The sequence below is a fragment of the Patagioenas fasciata genome, chromosome Z (genome assembly GCF_037038585.1).
Source record: "Patagioenas fasciata isolate bPatFas1 chromosome Z, bPatFas1.hap1, whole genome shotgun sequence".
In the NCBI taxonomy this organism is placed as follows: Eukaryota; Metazoa; Chordata; class Aves; order Columbiformes; family Columbidae; genus Patagioenas; species Patagioenas fasciata.
This window is the reverse complement of record NC_092560.1, coordinates 35043295-35063079: the sequence shown is the minus strand read 5'-3', so window position 1 is coordinate 35063079 and position 19785 is coordinate 35043295. Positions and strand designations below refer to the sequence as shown.

The 19785-nt window shown below is 44.0% G+C and overlaps 1 protein-coding gene across 1 annotated transcript; it reads right to left on the bottom strand.

The window, feature by feature from the left end:
• Nucleotides 1–14053: 14053 nt before the first annotated feature.
• On the bottom strand, nucleotides 14054–15777 carry GADD45G (growth arrest and DNA damage inducible gamma). The gene is made up of 4 exons (XM_065861071.2): nucleotides 15630–15777; nucleotides 15407–15508; nucleotides 15096–15309; nucleotides 14054–14721 (listed from the first exon to the last, which is right to left on the bottom strand). The coding sequence occupies exons 1-4, from the start codon at nucleotides 15680–15682 to the stop codon at nucleotides 14611–14613; spliced, it is 480 nt and encodes a 159-aa protein (XP_065717143.1). The 5' UTR covers nucleotides 15683–15777; the 3' UTR covers nucleotides 14054–14610.
• Between the last annotated feature and the right edge of the window lie 4008 nt (nucleotides 15778–19785).

Below are 19785 nucleotides of genomic sequence, written 5' to 3'. Positions count from 1 at the left end.
AGGGATTTGTTAGGAATGCTCAGAAAGCCAAGTCAGCCTGGGTGCAGAAGCTCTCTTCACGGCATCCACAGTCTTTGGGCAAGCCAGATACAAGTGTCATTTACTACAGTTCTTCTCCAGTGAACTAGAGAAACATATGTTATCCAGTGTTTCCTCAGAAAACAACACCAAACAAACAAACAAAAAAACACAACGCACACACACAAACCCACCGAACAAACAAGAAACAACAAAAAATATCCTTAGCAAAACACAATGTTGGAATTAAAATTATCTACATTTTATTAAGACTTGCCAGGACATTGCGCCCTTGCCAGGTCCTATAAAACCTTTGGAGAACAAAGTCCTTTCTGTGTGGGTTAAATATCCCTCTGTACACAGCTAATAAGTAACACTAGGACCAGATTCTGGGTGCAGGGCACGAATAATAATAATAAACTCTGCAAGCCTTCCCAGCATGTCCCAATTTAGAGATCTAAACAAAGAGCATCACCTCGCAGCCAAGTGGTTCACCCCAGCTGCCAAGCCCCACTGGCTGTGCTTGGCATCCGTCACAGCCCGAGCTCATCCTCAGCCCATGGACCTCATGCTGCATGCAGCATACGGGGCAGGTCTGCATGAAGAGTCAACAGTCCCTAAGTTTGTAGATAAATAGCTTCCCAAACTCAGTGGTTGTTTTAGTAACAGTGAGTCTTGTATGGCGTTATATCTACTAAAGAACTTGCAAGCCCTTTGAAGACAATCGTGAACTGCAGTCACCTACACAATGGTTACATTTCAGTTTTATGTCTCTTCCCTGCTTCATTTTTAATTGCGGCCACATTACTGCCATGCCAGCAAAACATGCCTTTGTCTTTTTCAGCCTGCATGACTATGTGTGTGGGTGAGTGTGCATAGTTGGAGCAACAATCCACATGCTTGCAAGACAGATACGCTTGTTGGCTAATCACCCTCACTGAGGAGAGAGGACAGCAGCTGAGGTAACTCTCTAGGAATGCAGAGTACCCAGCACTGGTGCCATGCTCAGTTTCAGTCCCCCACACATGTTTAAAAAACTGTAAGGGCTCACAGTGCAATCCTCATTAAGGTAGAAAGAGCAAACCAGACATCTTCGAAGAGCAGTATTCCTTTCCCTACAAAAAAGGTGTGTGTGAGTCCAGATGTAGAATCAGAAACCCACTTTCCCCTTTCCTCTTTCACACATCATGTAGAAAAATCTGCAGGTGCCAATGAAGGTGGGTTTTCTAGTTCTGCTTTGCTTTATTAAGTGAGCTGCACAGAGTGCATAAGGGAACCTACCATTTCAACATTAAGACATGGGTGTTGCCTCTGATTAAATCTACATACCAAAGGTAAACACAGAAACAGTTTCCAGGAGGGATGGAAGCTAAATAAAACTGAAGATAACTAAACCATAAGGTAACATAATGTAAGACTTTTTATCCCACCAAATAAACAGGGACGTATCTTTACTACACCATGACCACACCTTGCAAAAGGGTATCCAGCTAAGCATGGGCACTGAGTGTTTCAAATCCTTCAGTGTCATGGACTGCACTGCCCTGATACTTGTAAAGCAGCCTGGAGGCCACAGTTCTTATTATCACACAAATGACAGGGGAAGTTAAAGATGGGAGAAATCTCTCAGGAGTTCAAAACCTCCATGCAGCCTCCAAAAGGAGACAGTTGCAAAATGTCAAATTTAGCTCTCATCTAATTCCATTGAACTGGATAGAGCTACCACCAAGGTAATTTGGCCCAATGTTTACAGCTTCCTATTAAAGTTAAGCACAGCATCACTCCATTTTCAGCAGCAGCACATTCTCTGTGAATCACGTAGAGGTGGCAGTTTGCAAAGTTGCTTTCAGTGGCTGCACTTTCCTTCCAAGTTTTCACTCTGTAACTGCCTCTTGCTATATAAATACATCCACAAACAGAGGGCCTATGCTTGTTTCAGCATCTGCAAAGTTCACTGTTTCTCCAGTGTCATTGCATCTACCTGATAATGAGCAGCACCATATGCAGAAGGAAGGTTCTTCTAACCTGTAGTGGATTTTCCTCTCCTCCCAGGGGAATGCAAAAATCAGTGGTTCCAATGTCCAGACCTGTTCTGTTTATACCTGAAAAATAAAGGTCAAATAACAAAATCTACCTGGAGAAAGGGCAAGACTGCCTCTGTCTTGGAGAATTTGCGACAACAAAAGACTCACACAAGGGGCCAACTTAAAGTTAACTCTTGTGCAGTTTCATCCACATCTCTCTTCAAGCCACATAATGATGACTAATATGACCCATGTTCATGTACATGTAAAGTGACAAGCCCTAAAATAACCTTGTCCCTGTTGTATGATTTGTGTAGGAGGAAAAACCTTTCAGGTTCACTCAGGTTTATTTGACTTTATTTGACAAAATGTTGTCAGCTGTTGCCTCTTCAGCTTGGGACTCCTGATACTCAGGGCTCCCTGCTTACTTACCAGCACCTGGGCTGTATAAAATAATATTGTCTTAGCCAAACACCTAAAGATGAAAGCATTTCTTGGGAACCAATAGAGATGACACTTTGCTACAGGTAACCCTTAATTTTGGTTTCAGACAATGGTTGCCTACTCCCATCTTTGCTCAGTTCCACAGGTTCAGTTCAGAAATTAGGGAACAAGTTGCAGCCTTTGCCTTTAAAGTCTCCCTGACCTCCATCAGAGGCCCTAGTGCTTGTCTGGATACAACCATATTGAGACAGTTCACTAGGCAAAGTTGGCTGAGAGCCAGTCTGGTTGTACACCTTGCCAAAGTGACTTCTAGGTAGTGTAAACCCTGCATCTCTGGGGCTTTCCAGCCCCTATAAGTTAGAACAAGCCTCCAGCCAATGCAATGACATGACACTGAAAAACACCTGGACATATCGCTGTGTTGAACATAAGGGAGAGCATGAGGGACCACTTTTGCAGGAAGAGAAGCAAATTTGCCCCCTCAAGAACGAGCATCTCTTATTTTTGTTCAGTTTTCAAACTGCAAGGAATTCATATCTCTTCTCTCAACATGCCCACATCCTGGTCATAGTATACAGCTTTTCACGGAGACCTCTCCCTGCTCGGTCATATGGTGGTGGACTTGGTGGTCTCCGGTTAGCAGTTGGACTCGATGATCTTAAGGGTCTTTTCCAACCTAAGTGATTCTATGATTCTATAAATAACTTCTTTCTGACTCACACATAGAACTTCACTTCTGGTGTCTGTAAAGAGTTGCTTACTGTAATTTCTACTTTAATGGAAGATAATCCTCCAAATAAAGTTAATTTGTCTCTTTTCCTGTATTCTGAGTTACAATAAAGTGTTCCTGCATTAACCAGATAGCACCAAACCTTGTTACCTATCTTTGGCAGTAATAAGGCTGTTATGTTTGACTTTTTTGGCTTCTGTGGCAATAACAGGCATTAAATAATTATCAAAGTACAACTCTCAAATGCATACATTGAACTGCAATAATTTTTCCTTAATAGGTACTATAGCCCTCCCTGAGTTCTAAAATATTACTTAATCAGAATAAAAGACCTCCCTTCCAGACAAAATTAGCACTCAGATCTTGAGCTCCCCTCCTGGAAAAGGGGATAGGCATGATCATTGGAGCCTTACAACAATATCTCTGCCTTTAAAAGCAAACAGAATACGTAGATTTCCCTTCCACTCTTCTAGTGAAGAGAGGATCTATGGAAGCAGAATGCAGGGAGCTGAACAGCCCCCTTGTTGGACATCTCTATGCACTTCACCTCTGTACTCTTGGGAACTCTCTTTTTCTGTACTTCTGGGGGTATAGTCCCTCTTCAGGGAACTTTTTTGTTGTGCTTTTGACCTGCCTGTGCACTTGCCATGTAGCAGCTGCCAGTGCCTGAATTTTAAGTGTATGGCCTCTAAGCACTATGTATTGAAAATATATGCTGGTCCCACAGTTTTAGGCACAGGAAGTCCCAGGACTGTAAGTTTTTTAAGAGTAGCAGATAGAGGAAGGATCCCTATGTGCTTGCCCTTTCCTAGTACTCTTCTCCAGACATCTGCTCTTGGCTACTGTCAGAAAAAAAGATTTTAGGCTGGCTGGATCTTTGTTCTGAACCTGTATAGTTGTGTATTTTGATGAACTTCGTCCAAAAATCAAGCTACATTGCTCACTGTTCACATATGTGAATACTGTAAAACATATTTTTGAATGATACTGTATTGCTGCAACATTATCTGCTAAGGAAAAAAAAAAAGGGGGCAGGGGGGGAGTGGGGAGGGCACTGATAACCTGGAAATGAAGCCACAAAAGTCAGTAGTGACAAAGATGTGTTATATTATCTAATCTGTTCTGCCAATGTACAGTTTAGCCAATGACTTTTTTGTGTTTTTTCCAATTTAATCTTAAAAATTGTTGTAATACGGCACAGAGAGTCTAGCATTGGTACATCTAACTGGTATCTTAGGAAAACAATGAACACAATGAACTATTTAAAAATAAGAATACACACAAAACAACTGTAAGTAACTGGGAGAGCAATAAGACTTTTAGGAATAGGTCACATTTCAGAAACAAAACTGTCTCTTTTTCTCTTTTTTTAAAATTATTTTTCTTAATAACTTCTTAGTCACCAATAACAGCATCAATGAAGGTCTTCAGATAGTAAAATCCTGCGTTCTTCAACATTACTTGTGTTTTCTAAATGTGTGGAGCCCAGCTCTGGTACTTGGAAGCAGAAAGTTGGTAAGGAGACAAGCTGCAAAAATGAGAAGGGCTGGAATTAGCACACTTTTAACAGGGATGATTATTACAGGCAATTAGGCTAGATAAGTGCCCTAGGAGAGGAAATCATCTGCTGCTAAGAAACAAAGAAACCTTAGTTTCTAGTAGCAGCCCCTACCAGCTGATGCGCTGTTGCTCTGAAAGGCTTTATATAAGCGTATTTGGTAATCTCAGTTGTGGGCTATATTCAGTTTTCATTTCAGTAAACAATATGCCTGCAGCAGATCAGAATATTACTGTGAAAGAGAAATCAGGTGGCTGCTTTTCTTCTGCACTTACCAGGAAAAAGAAATTTTTTTCCAGCTTGTGGAAAGAATTACAGCTTCTTAGGTTTTCCCCTAGTCTTGTGTTGTTCCCTGTAGTGTCAGACAGCTGTAGGGAACCTGTCCGTGCTATACTTTCAGCAGATAAGTGGTTGGCTCAGTGTAGCTAAATCCCTTGAGTGACATAGAGCTCTGTGAAGCTGAGGCAGGGAGGAAGCCCCTTCCCCTGAGGCAGGAGAGTAGGTGGGCTTGGTGGCTTGGCCACCTCAGGATCCCTGGGGCCAAAACACCTCTGCAGGCACTGCACCTTGGGCATCTCAGGAAGCAGCAGCCAGTGACATATTTCCAACCTTGTACTGCTTTTGCTTCAGCTCCTGTCAAAGAGGCACTGAGGAAACATAAAGAAGATAACCAAATCTTATAGAGAGTCCCCCTAAAAGCCTGGAGCAGCCTGCTCCTGCATAGAGAAGCTGCACAGATATGTCTGCAGCTGAGGGCTCTGTGGAGGGCAGACATGCAGGATGTAGGCCTAAGGGGGAGAAATGCAGGTTTGGGAAGTGAGGAACCAGTTATTGCAAAATGTCCTTAGCCAGCCGAGGCTTGAGGGGTAATGTCAGCGCTTCTTGGAGCAGAGCGCACTCCAGCATTTTCTCTGCAGGGTCCTCCTGGATCTGGCCTGCATGGGCCTATTATCATAATTAACACTGCAATTTGTTTTAAATGACACACCATGGTAAGTTATTAGTAATTCAGGTGAAGGTACGGAGAGGCCAGTCAAATGTTTACCTTGTAAACAAAGCACCATATTAGTCTTCAGTTCCACACGGATGATCACCTGTAACTTACGTGATGCAGCAGAGCTGTTACAATGTCCACGAGCTCTGGAACCTGTTTTCCTCTGGAGGTGTGCCTTAATGGCTGATTGTGCATGCTGCTTGGCACGGTTTCTACAGCTGAAGCATGTAGAAATGCTTTTTCCAAAGAGGATTTTCTGGAGTCTGTAATAAGTTATGAGCACACATGGCAGGCTTGACATCATGCAGGGTACTATTGCTCTGATCTATCTGATCAACAATTTTTAGATCTTGATGACTTAGTTATTTTCAAGATCTCTGGTGCTATGGCCTGCTGGTTCAAAAATTCAGTGTGGACCTCTAAGGGCTTCAGTGCTGCAGTCGTAGGTATAGGACACCTCCTCCTGCCACCAAACTCCAGCGACCACGTCCATATCTGCTGCCTTCCACTCAACCATATGTCTCTGGTTGTGCTTCCTCAAGAGGCATTTTCTAATTCTTCCACATTCAGGCTAGGAAAACCATCACTGATCTCCTCTGGCAAACCAGGTACAGAGCAGCATGTCCTTCTTATTGGTCAGATATGGAATAATTAGGATGTCAAAACTATTGCTTTAAAAAGCACCAAGCTGTGTTGCCTTTAGCTTCTTTGCAAGACAATCTCTCGCACAACTCATTCCATTCCTGCTTGAATAGATTAATTGCTACCTCATCAGCTCCTCTCCTGCACCTCAAATCCAAAGTCATGAGCCCTCCATACCAGTGAATTGACAATTATTGAGAAGTGTAACATGAGACAAATATTTATTTGAAAATGCAGCCCAGAGCCCATGGGAGAAGTAGGGGTAGAGAAGGTGCAAGAGTTCAGAAACCCTTCGCATAGTTTTCCAAGTGCTGTTGTTGTTTTTCCACTAAGGGACCTGCCCCATGGGAAATGTGTAAAACAGCCAGGCCTTCATAGCACAATATCAAGTTTGTTTGTTGGATTTCTTTTTCTATTAAAAAAGGCAAGCTTGCAGAAAGTGGTAAGCCAGGGAATTCCATTCTGCAGCAGTGTTCCAGTAGTAATTTATCCTCCGACAAAGGATGGTGCAGTGCACACAGAGACAAAATACAACCCTATTTATATACTGTCGGATCTGAATCATTCTCTATCTCCTTCCTGTATACATATATATGCAGCGATGCTTAAGGGTGAGACACTCTTTTGTATACGCACTACAAGGATACGTGTACTTTGTTTAGATAGATTTATTGTATCTCTTCTAGAAATATGTCTGAATTATTTTACAAGTACAATTATCATGTTTCATTCCTAGTATATTTGTCTATCTATTTAATTTAGCTGTCCAGGTCCTCTAGTGCTTCTCAGGACTGAGCTCTAAATTAGGAATATTTTCATATATTGCACATAGCCTGAAGTGAAGGTAACTTTATAAATTTCAAAAGCTACCTTACCATAGGAATACAAACATCACATCCTTCCAAATTAAACAATATTTTCACATGTGCTTATGCACCTGAAAGCTGGCTTAGACATTACAAAAGCAAACAAACAGCACTTTAAAAAAAAGAAATATTTAAATCAAGAAAGTAGGTTCTGGATTGAAAAATGCCTCTTTCTGGAGAGCCACACAGTCTACCTTTGCTTTAAATTGCTAGCCAGATGCTAGCCAGATGGTTAGAGACAACTGGAACAACTTTTGTTGTCGTGTTTACTAGGCAGAGAGCATGCTTCTGTTACCCATGGCCCCAAAGCACAAACAAGTACCTGTTTTTAAACTTGCACAATTCAGTCCAACTCGGTGAGGCAGCGGTCAATGCAAGGTTGGGCCTGGCATCCCTGGGAGTGAGCAGTTCCCACCCCAAACAGGACAGGCTGTGCAGAGCCCATCTGTTGTTCCCCTGCAGCACTCCAGGAGTGGTAGTGTTCAAATGACACAGTCATTTAGTACAAACCGTGCAGTGCCTGTTATTGCTTTCTTCTTCAGCAGTTTATTTGAAGGACTTTATAGTGCTACATAAACAGAGCAGTATGTAAAACAGAGAACATCTGTATTAGTGAAGGATACAATTGATACTTTGGAAGAAGTTATGTGCTTTACCATCCTATTTTACACTGCATCGACTAGCTTGCACTTCATTTCTCACTTTCCGCAAGCATGCCTTCAACAGCATGAAACCACCTATAGAAACCATTTGTAATGACAGTATGCATTTTTTTGATCCAGAAAAACAGCTTACAGTAAGTAGTTTGCTTTTAACATAGGCAAGCTTAAAGCACAGAAATGTTGTACGACAGCAATAGACATTGGCACTGGTGTAAGATTTCATAGTCTACCGTTCAGTAGCTGTCTCCTACCATGAAAGAGGATGCATCACCTTGAGCTTATCTATATTTTAAAAAATGTTTTGTGACATTGTAACAATTTAATCCAGTGATTCATATATTGATGTATATCTTTCTCTTGGGGCACCATCCTATTCATCCTTACATCATCTGGAAATCATCCGCAAGTATTGCATACCATTGTACCTACAAAGAAGGTCCGGCTCTATAATGAGTGGCAACTGAAGAGGACAGGTTCCACAATGCGGACAGTCCCTGCTGTGGCTGGCACAGGGCTCACAAGGTGCCCTGGCTATCCTATGGGGTGGCATAGCAGTGGGGCAAGATCACCACTCATGTCCCATTGAGCCACCTGCTCCTCAGGCACAAAGGCAATGGGCCAGGCAAAGCTGTTCCAATGCTGCCAGTTGGGCAGTGCTGGCCTATTACAAAAAATAAAAAAAAACAACTTTGGCAACCACTTCTAGAAATAGTCCCATTCATCGTTCTTGCCTCAGAAACAATTAAGTTCAGCAAGTTGCTGCCAAAGCAGATTTTTAACCCTGTTAGTTCAAGAGCATGCAATTGTTTAAAACACATCAGTATGTGTATTACACTAAAATATCTTCTTTTGTGGAAAGTAGGCCAACGTATTTCTCTTCTTTTATTGCCAAAACCTGCCTATTTATTCTTAATCAGCAAATAATTGTGCTGTGTGTACCTCAAGTGTGGTCCCATGAACTGAATGCTCGGTAGCAGCTGGAAAGCATTGGACAATCACTTAGAGCAGAGGTGTCAAACTCATTTTTACTGGGGGCCACATCAGCCTCTCAGTTGCCTTCAAAGGGCCGAATGTAATGTTAGGCCTGTGTAAATGGAGGAGTAGGTACTTAGTAGGTACTTAGAGAACATCTTCTGGCTTGGTTTCTCCCAAGTGAAATCCTGTTTGCATGTTTCATCTCTGTTCTGCCATGTGAACCAAAGCAGGTTAGCAGGCAGAGATCCACAGACCCATTTCAGCCACTCAGCTGACCCAAGCTTAAAACATTCACGCAGCTGTGCCCTATGCTACACATTCTCAAACGGAAGAGTAAAGCCTGAAGTCTGGTACGTAAGTTTATGGTTATACAGGTAAATAACCCGATGGTTTTGAGCTGTAGCTAGTACCTGCTAGGTGTCTAACAGAAGTGCCATGTTTCTGGAAGACAAATTTGAAACTTTGGGACGTAGTTACTTTTTTAGGCATTTAAATAGACATTACTAAGCACCATTGCTTCCTGCTGACTTCAGCTGGATGTGAAAGCTAGGCTGCTATAGCTCAGGTGCCCTGAAACAGAGAGTAGGAAGCAAATGGTAGATTCACCATCCTAAAAATTCATAACTTCATGGTGGGGACAGTCAAAATGGCTTCTGATACTGAAATTGATCTTGGGTGTTCTTTGTTAAATTTTAGCCCTATTCTGCAATGGATTATAACATGTGGGACTTTCTACACAGAGTCACAACAGTTTGTCTTGGAAAAAGAGTAGGATTTTCTCATCAGTTGTAGTAAAAAGGAAATATTCATTCAGTCAGTAAACCTCCCATTATATCGCTATAGCTAACTTTTCAAAGCGGAAAAAAAAAAAAGTTGCACAAACTAGTTTTGAATCAGCAGCATGCATTCATAATAACTTTTCAAAGTCATGATTTCAAAGTAAAGTCAGCTCTACAGAGAGGATTAGACATACAGTAGAACATAATTTTGTTTTCCTTCCTTGCATTAAAATCAGAAAATACGCATGGCAAACTAATCATATGCCAGTGCAGTGGGAGATTGGAGGAGACTTTGTAGCCACTACAACTGTTATGTCTGGAATCTGATTATACTTTTAAAGATACCAATATATTCAAATCAATACTTCACACACTGCAGTATTCTGAGTACCATGTATAAGGGTATCTTACTGCAGCACAATAAAGAACAATAGGAGTTTTCACTCATTCAATATGAAATAATTACACACAAAGTATTAACTCAGCTTTTCCAATGTCCTATCATTGCATGTTCAGACTTCACAAAGTGAGCAAATCACACCTGCCATGATGAAATGGATAAGGAATGAGCAGGAATGAGAGGCAGTTTTCATAAAACCCTGTAGAAAGACCGGCTCTGGTGAGGCGCCTGTACTATCTGTACAGCTCCATTCCTCCGCCAAATTCAGTTTCTGCCACTGCTGCTTTGCAATGAATGAGGCCCTGTGGATGCACAGGCATGAGCACAGCTGTCCACAATGTGAGTCAATACAAGGAACACTATATTCACACATCCTTCTCCACACATCTTTCTTGCTCACACGTGTGATGACATTCACTCCACTAGTCATATACTGTCTGTATACTTGCCATGGTCTAACCTGGGCACACACTGCTCTTTGCTACTGATGACAGGAAATTTGAGAGCCAGAGTTAATAGATTTGCTGACATGAACCGAGTCTCCCTTATGTGTCAGACAGTGGTGCTAGAGCACGTTTCTGCCACTAGTATTTTTTCAAAGATTTTCTCCTTGCAGAACATGCAGTAATTCAAACAGCCTTCACCTAAGACTGAAACTCCTTCAGTTTGCAGAACTCCAAGGCTCAAAAAGGGCACGTCAGTGCTCCTTCCCTGAGCAACCAGTGCTACAAATGCTGCTCAAGCCGATCATCCAGCATACACACAGATTTTATGCAAACATTATTCTGTGCAGCAGTTTGCCTGACTTTCTAATATACTCTATTAGCCTCCTTTTTGTATTTCCCACTCAATAGCAAAGAGGAAGCATATACTACACCCTGTGTGCCAATATACGCATATATCCTGATAAGACGATAAGACACTTGACTCAATATAGCACATACTAAAAGCATCAGGCATCTAAAGAGATCACCATCTATAACCACAAGAGAGAGAAAAGTAAAGTGATGCGCAGAAGTGTAATAGGAAGAAAACACCACTAAGAGAAGGAAGCAGCATACAAGGGGAAATTCCTGTCAGCCAGCGCCGTTAGATGGTGAAACAGATAACCAGGCAGAGAAACATAAACCTATTTCTCAAAAAATTTTAAATGAAAATTTACACCTCACTTCATTAAAAAAAAGTACTTAGTATAGACAACACAACACGTCTATGTTTATAATATTTAAATACACATTTTTGATCACCTATTGGCACACAAGTGAAGGGCTTGATGGAAAGGAGACCCTCAGAATCAGAACCAGAAGCACCACCTCTCTGTGACTCTGTCCCATGTCCTGCACCTCCTGGTCTGTCGCTACGCTACTTCATGTCCTGGAGAACCACCTTTATTATTAATAACTACTAACCTAAATCTCTTCCCCAGAGTGCCTTGATGTGTCCCACCACAACACAAAGCAACCCAGCCTGTGAGACCACACGGTATGGTTGGGTTGGAAGCACCTCGCAGAGGTCCCAGCAGTCCTTGTCAGCCCTGCAAACCCGCAGTGCCCCTGTCCCAGGCACTTCTGTTTGCTGGGAAGGTGAGGTACCTGGGCGCACTGCTTGCAGACACCAGAGGTTACTGTCCATGCCATCTAGATCCCCCCAATACCTGACAAAACACTCCGGACATCTGGTGAGCCAACCACCACCTCCCAACCAACTGTCCTCACCACAGCCAGTAACGGCCAAGTCTGTTGCCTGTCTTTAATAACTATATAGTTGCTCTTTGCATAGTTATATATCTGAGCACTTAAAGAGTTAAGTCTACTTGTATCAGTAGATACCAGCTGCTGAATTTTTCCTACATTAAGTAGTGTTGATTGTTGCATATATTTGCAGAAGCACATAATTTGCAAGTTACAGCTGCCTTTAGTTGCAATGCCGTATTAATAACATTTGCAGACTAACTCAGTTTAATACTATTTGTGTTACAGTGTATCTACATTGAGCCAGAAGGGATTTCACGAGAATTGTATGGATCCCTAAAATAAGAAATCGTGAACCTCTCATGAGGCACAGCTTACAGCTTCACAAGTCTACTGAGGAGGTGAAGGTCAGGTTGCTGTCTTCTATGGGACTAGAGGCAACAGCATTTTGGTGTTGCCTCATTAATTTCATTGTTTGCTGCATAATACATTTCTTCCATAAAAGCTGGAAAGTTAAACTTCCTACCAGGTACAACTATCTAGCATAGCGTACTAATATAGCCTACTGTCTCAGCCAAAAAATCAGCCACACTTCTCCTCTGCTATAGTTTAATTATATATGCGTTTGAGGACTTACTTCAATCTTCTCAGGCTTTTGTTTAAACCACTCAAGGCTGTGAAGTACTCCTTACCCTTTATGTAAAAGTTGATTTCAGGACAGTTCACTTTAATCTGTTCTTGGCTCTGAGTACATATTAGGCCTGAAGCAAAGAACAGAAATGTGTTTCTTAGCTGTAAAACCATTGAAAATTAAGAAACCTGCAGTTGCTAAGGGAAAACTATAAAAATTTATAATGAAACATCCAGGCTTGATATTCTCTGTGTATCAAGGCAATTACCTTCAAGGCAGTTTCTGTTATGACAGCTGCCAAAGTTGTTTATTCCCTTAGCTCCTGCATGTGACTTTTCTCAAAGTCCTAGAGCAGACACCAGTTGATGAGTGCAGGTTAAGTAGAAAAACAGGCTGTGCAGCAACTCCTGTATCTTAAGCAGGAACGGTTAATCCTTAAGAAGGAACAGTTGCAGAGGTCTGAGGCTCCTATAGTTTTTGCTTCAGCCTAAATTCTGGTGAAGTGGCCATCCTACAGCCTCTCACGACAGTAACAGAGGCCAAGCAGAGCTCAGTAAGTCCTGTACAAGGGAGCATATTCCAGGAATGCTGGAGCTGCATTTGAACTTCCCTTATCAGGAACAACGAAACCGAGAGCAAGCAGCTTCCCAGAAACCACAACTGCTCAAGATACCCCATGCAGAAATGACCACTTTTCAGCAAATGCTACTGTCAATCACTGCAAGCCAGCTTAGAGGAAATGTAGTTGTGAAAACTTAGTATTTTTAATGTCTACAGAGGAAGTGAGTAGTTCAGCTTTCTTGCTTTCTGGAGAGCAGACCATTACTATGCCATTTTAATGTCAAGTACTGAAGCACACATACATAGCTTGTGCACACAAATGGGATGGTGTTTTCCGTCTTAACATAGGGCCAAATCAGCCCACCCATATTAACTTTCCATGACAGGACCTCTAAAAAAAAAAAAGAAAAAAAAAAAAAGCCACAATCCTCAAATTGTTTTGGACTTAATTTGGAGTTGTCATGCAATTAGGTTTTGCAAAATTGGCTTCTGAAGTGACAGCTTCTATTGTCACAGCATATGGCAATCAGAGATCAGCTTGTGGCAGATGTGATGTTTATTCACTATTAGTGAATTAGTTTTAGATTTAACAATGTCATTCTAATCAAAGTAAATGTTAGATGTATTTGACATCTAAGGAGTTTTGCAGCCCGCCATCATGTTTAATATGCTTCTGTCAAGTGGGAACACTGCAGCTCTGAATGTATCTTACCAAGTCATATTGAAGAACTAATGATGCAATTTACTGAAGGTCTGTATTTCAAAAATCCATGTTTCTAACATGTGTTGTGTTCCTTCAGTAGACTACAAAGACCACCTATTACAATAAGTGAGCTCATTAAGCATGCAGCTCCTTAGTCTTGCAAGCTGTTGCGATAAGCAGCTGTTGCAGGAGGGTGAAAGGTTGAATTATCAACTTGGACAGCATAGCTCTTCATTCAGCTGGCCCAGGAGAGAAAGTATTTGAACAATAGCTCCATTACCATGGAGCGTACCTTTGATTACAGCACATAAGCAAAACATCAGTGGTATTTCAGTAACATGCCTCCCCACCCAGTAATCGAGACACTCCCAGGTATTAATTGTCAAAAATTTATTATGAAAGCTTCAATAGCAGCAAATATTTCAATAGAAATTATTGCATTATTAAAACAGTTCTGCAGAGTGACCCAAGAGGCCTGTTGAAGTCTGCCTGCTTTGGAGTCTCAGTAACCAGTCCCTAGTAGTCCATAAAATATTGAAACTTAGTCTTCTCTGTGTTTTGTAGACAGAACCAACAGTTCCTAGTTACAGTACTCTGTCCAGTCCTCCTGGAAAGTTTTGGCCCACTTCCCCCAACCTTCTCTCTGCCTTCTGAAACAGCTCCACTTAACCAGGAAACTTGCAGTACTTCTTTCAGTTCCATGGTATGCCAGCCTCTCCACGGTTGCAGCCTACTGGGGCTCACTGGTGAGGCGAGCTGTTCTCCTCTTTCTCCTCTGTAAGAGCCCACTGCATGCCAGTCTGAGTGACTTTAATCCAGTCTCTTGACCAGGCTAATCCATGGAATCAGCAGCTTGTTGCACATTTCAGTGAACCTATGCCACGCTGAGAATGCAACAAAGATTTCAGCCTCCTTAATGCACTGGGTCACCATCACTCAGGCAGGGTGATTGTTGGCACCCAGTCATTTACATTTCGGCTCTCTTCACAGAAAAAGTTCAGCTTTTCTAGAGCTGGGTCCTTCCAGCCATCCTCATTTGGATTCTGCCAGAAAGAAAAAAGGTTGCACATCATTAGTGCTGCCGGCCAGCTGAGGTCATCACAATATTTACAGAAGCATTATACTAGGAAGCAAGGCATTTGTCCTGACACAGACAAAGCAGTGAGCAGAGACATGACCCTTGTGGACAACAGAGGAAATCCACATTTACGAGAAGTGTTGCCTACTACTACTCAGCTGACTTGCTGTACAGCATGTGCCAAGCCCCCTCTCTTTGCCCAGAAGAGGATCTGACCACCAGGGGAAGATGGGTCCACCCTGAAAGGCTCTGACTGTCCCATGCAGAGAGGCCAGCAGCAAAAGCACAGCCCCGGCAGCCAGAGCCCCGATCAGCACCCTTGTCCCGCAGGACACTCACCGTGATGAGGATGCAGTGGAGGTCCCGTGGCTCCCCAGATTCCTCGCTGGGCCCCACGATGGCCGCCAACTTGGCCACGTCGTTCACCCGCACAATGTCAATGTCGTTCTCGCAGCAGAAGGCCTGAATGAGGGTGAAGTGGATCTGCAGGGCGATGTCCCCCTCGTCCTCCTCGTCCGCGGCCAGCACGCAGAACGCGACGTTGTCGGGATCGCTGCAGGAGAGGAGCGGCACGTTGAGCCCGGTGTACGGCGTCACACGGCCCCGCAGCCCCCGCCAGGCGCCCCCCGGCCCCCGCCCGCCGTACTTACACATTCATCAGCTTGGCCGACTCGTAGACGCCGGCGGTGAGGCAGCCGCGGCGCTGCGCCGACACCAGCAGTTCGTGGAGGGCCTTGCCGGCGCCCTGCATCCTGCGCCGGGAGAGAGCGGAGAGTCAGCCCGGCGCCGCAACCGTTCCCGGCGGCCTCGCGCTTCCCTGCACCTTCCCCCGTCACACACCGCATCCCCGGCCCACCCGCCGCCCGGACGTACCAGTCGTGGCCCGCAGGCACAGGCTCCTGTCCGTGGATCTCCTCCAGAGTCATAGCAGCGAGTCCCCACAGCACGGCAGGCAGAAAAGCTCCAACAACACCCTTTCCACACAGCTCTCCAGCCTTATGAGGCAGAAGCTCCCCGGCCGCTGTATTTATAGACCGCGCGGCTGCGGCTCCGGCAGCTGGCGGAGGCTCCTGGACTCTCATTGGCCGGCAGGAGAGAAAGGGGGGGGACCATTATTATGCTAATCAGCGCGCGCCGGCGAGGAAGCGTGTGGGGGGGGGAAGGAGGAGCGGGTGGCTCGTGCCCGGAGGCCACGTGGGGAGGGCGCGCGGTGGGGGCGGGGCGCAGGCACACGCCGGTCCGGCCGCTGGAGCCAGCGGTGCCAGTGGGGCTTCACCCACGGAGCAGTGACGGGGAGATGCTGTTCGGGGCTTGGAGCTGACAGTCCAAGCAGTGCAGTGGGGGGAATTAGAAAAGGAAAAAAACGTTTATAAAAGTTTTATCGATACGGTTTCAGTAAATGCAGATTCCCTGCTCCTGGGAAGGGACGTCCCTTGCAGCAGCCCAGGCTGGGGAGCAGCTCTGTGGGGAAGGTCCTGGGGCCACTGTGGGCAGCGAGCTGTGCACGGCCAGCAGTGGCCCTGGCTGCAGGGAAGGGCCCCCATGTACTGGGCTGTATGAACAGCAGCGTGGCCAGTCAGGTGAGGGAGGTGATAATGCCCCTCTGCTCAGCACTCGTGAGACAACAGCTATGTAGTTTGTCTGGTTTTGCCACCCCCAGTAGAGAACACACATCAATAAACTGGAGCAGGTTCAGATGAGGGCACGGAGGTGTCCAGGGCTGCAGCACGGTCCTGCCCTGCAGGCAGAGGGACCGGGGCTGGTTCAGTGCGGAGGAGGTACAGTGCAGAGAACACCAAACAGCAGCCCCCAAAAACCTACAGGAAAGCCGTGGAGAAGACAGGGATAGCGTCTCCATAGCAATGCCTAGTGGGGACGAAAGAGACACGAGGCACGAACATAACTGAGAGGCTCAGACAGGCTATAAGGAAAACCCTTTTCCCCCTGAGGACAGTCAAGCAGTGGAGGAGGCTGCCCAGGGAGGCTGTGCAGAGTCCATCCTTGCAGGCCCCACTGGGACAGAGTTCTGAGAGGCCTGGTCTGAGCTCTCTGGTGACCTGCTGCAAGCAGGAGATCTCCTAAGGTCCCTTCTGGGCTGTATTGTCTTATGATTCTACCTTTTTTTGTTGTTGTTGTTCCAGCAAGTAGGGTTTTTTTTTCAGTTAAACCTTAGGTTTCAGTTAAACTTAATTTGGATAGTAACATGAGCTTGAGTGTACCTTTAAAAATTGTGTGAAATGTGTATGATTGCTGAACTTAGATCTGAACCTATTTCTCAGCAAACCAAGCAATAGCAAAACAAATTTTCCCACTATGAAGGAATAGGCTCTGAATATTAAAGAAAATATCACTTCCCAAGTCCTTTTAGTGTCTGACATCTCAGCTTAGGCTGCCAGTTACTACTTGCCCACCAAGTCACTGCTTCAGACCAGCACCAAGTCACTTCTCAGAGGTCGTGGAGAGCCACCTTGAGGTGGACCCATGTCCATTGCAAACCTGTGCTGGACAGAGTCCAGCAGGTTGCACAGAAAGAGCTCTGTCACCTGTCTCCCTTGCTAATGTTTTGCCCCTGGTCACATCATCCCCTTTCAAATGCCCAGACCCCTGTGATGTCTTCCCAGTACTTCACTGGGGGTTCTGGATCAAGCACAGCTCATCTGTGACTCTGTGGATGGTGTACACTTGTCTGCTCAATAGTTTCATCCTCTTTGAGCAGTGTAATTTCAGAAGTGCTCCTCAAACTGAGCCACTTCCATGGCTTGCTATGTTTCTGGTTATTTCTAATTAGTGTCTGCGCCTTACTACAGGTGACAGCTTTGGACCATGCAGCAATCTCTCAGTAAGCTTCCATTTTAAACTGATGGCAACAGCAGGGTCTGCAAGATGCATCTGACTTCTCTGAGAACATTTCTCAGGTGATATCTACACAGCTCTGAAGACAGCAGAGACAATTCTTTGTCGTAACCACCAATTCTCAAGCCTACTGATCATTTTCACCCTACTAATGTGCAAAGGCATTCTTGACTTGAACCTCTGCCAGAGACCTCACACAGTGAATTTACTTGAGCAGGACAGAAATTCTTCATTTGTTTTCTCTAAAAATATGGGAGATGTTTCAGAATATTATCTCCTAGCCTGTATTCATGAAATGGCAACTGTGTCTGCTTGTTGGAAGGAGCACGGTGTACTCAGCCCGCACTGTTCATTCTCAAAAGGTAAAAATCTTTCATACATCTGTCTTTTCTTTAAATATAAAAATGGGGAGAAATGAAGAAGAATAGCTTGAGTGGTAGATGGTAGCTTCAGGTTTTCTCTTGAAATTGGGTGAGACATGCTAAATGGTACATGTCTAAGAAGTCTTGAAGGGTCTATTTCTGATGTACTACAGCTTCAGTGCATGATGAAATAGGTGGAAAATCTAGGAATGACTCAGAGCTTTGAAAGATGCTGATATTAGCTATGCCTTTGATGAGTTTCCCATTACAGAGGAAATGAAAATTACTCAAAATGGATTGAAATCAGTAGGCCAAAGTAACTCGTAGTGTATAATAGTGCATATGTAGCAGCATAATGTATATAAGCACCTAAATAATAAACTGATGTACAGAACCATATTAACACATTAATCCTTTCACATGCAAGCTTCCAGTTTTGGCTTAATGACACAGCACCCTGGAGCTAAGACTTCTTGTCATACACTTTTCAGTTTGCCCCATTATTCCTGGGTTTCCTAGCACAGATGGTACTGAAAGCCACAAAGCATTACCAGACACCTGATCCAGCTTATTTTGAACCATGGTAACTTCATAAATCCCCCAGTGCAGGAGAGGAGGCGCAGGACGGGAAGCTGTGGAGAGCTGTGCTTGCCCCAGTTCCTGTCCCCGTTTTGAAGGTGACAGCTTCAGAGATGTGATATCTTTGATGTCTAATAAGCAAAGTGAACTTCAGTAGAGGCTGGGCTCCAATGGTTGCTTTCTTGGTCTTTTCATCCCATGTCCTTAATACATCCATGACAAAAGAGAAAAAAAAAAATCATTTTGATTTTTCAGTATCCCTGGCCATGAACACCAGAGTAGGGGTGCTGAATGTTTCCATCTGAATGTGGAAGTTATGTTTTCCATTGTCACAGGACATTTCAGCACCCTTACATGTACTTAAGTGTTCTTAATACACTTATGTGGCCAAATAGTGAACAACAAAATTCACTTCTGTAAATGCAGTTCAATATAATCTACACATCTGATGGAAAACTGGCAGGCGCCAGCCTGCTGATGGATCACCTGTTGCATGTTTGAAGCCATCCTGTAGATCAGAGTTGGAACGCCACACAGCAACAATACTCAGACATGATTATGTGGGTTTTGATATTATATTTGACAGCAGTAGTATAATGCCAGTCCCACTTACCCGTGCTTTCCATAGCATGGAAAGGCTCGCCTGCAAACCTTTTTTTTTTTTATACTGGCCCCTTCGGCACAGGACCAAACGTGCCCCTGCCAAACTGGTGCTGCGTTCACAGTAAAGCTGTGACATCTGGTGGACATTTGAAGTATTACTGCTACAAAAGTTAGCAACCCACTGGCAAACGGTACCTACATTCCACTCCTGTTTTCATATCCTTAATGTTTTTAGCGAAAATTTAGGGAAGAAGGAAAAAAAAAAAAAAAAAAAAAAAAGTCAGTTAGATGTTGGTGCTTCCTACGTGAAGAAAACCTCTAAAACAGCCCCCTAATCTCATAAGAAGTCAGATGCAGAGTAACAGGGAAATAAGAGTATATACAATCACAATGAAGGCAAGTAACCTAGCAGAAAATAACAGATAAATCTGCAGATAGATTACAGCCTTGTACAGCTGGTAATAAACATGATTTTGTCATTTTGTGAGGAAAATAATAGTGTTTCTCCAACTGAAGAGCAGCAGATACAGACATCATCATCTGCCATAAGGAGATTGAAGCCTTCCCCATCAAAAGAGGCACACAAGCAGTGGTAACAGCCAGCCCAGTCATGGGGCTCTTACATTGCCTCA

Coding starts and splice junctions, on each gene's coding strand:
- GADD45G (XM_065861071.2), bottom strand. CDS start 15,682: ATGACTCTGGAGGAGATCCACGGACAGGAGCCTGTGCCTGCGGGCCAC. Junction 15,310..15,406: donor TCGGCCAAGCTGATGAATGT/GTAAGTACGGCG, acceptor CCTCTCCTGCAG/CGATCCCGACAACGTCGCGT. Junction 14,722..15,095: donor TCCACTGCATCCTCATCACG/GTGAGTGTCCTG, acceptor TCTTTCTGGCAG/AATCCAAATGAGGATGGCTG.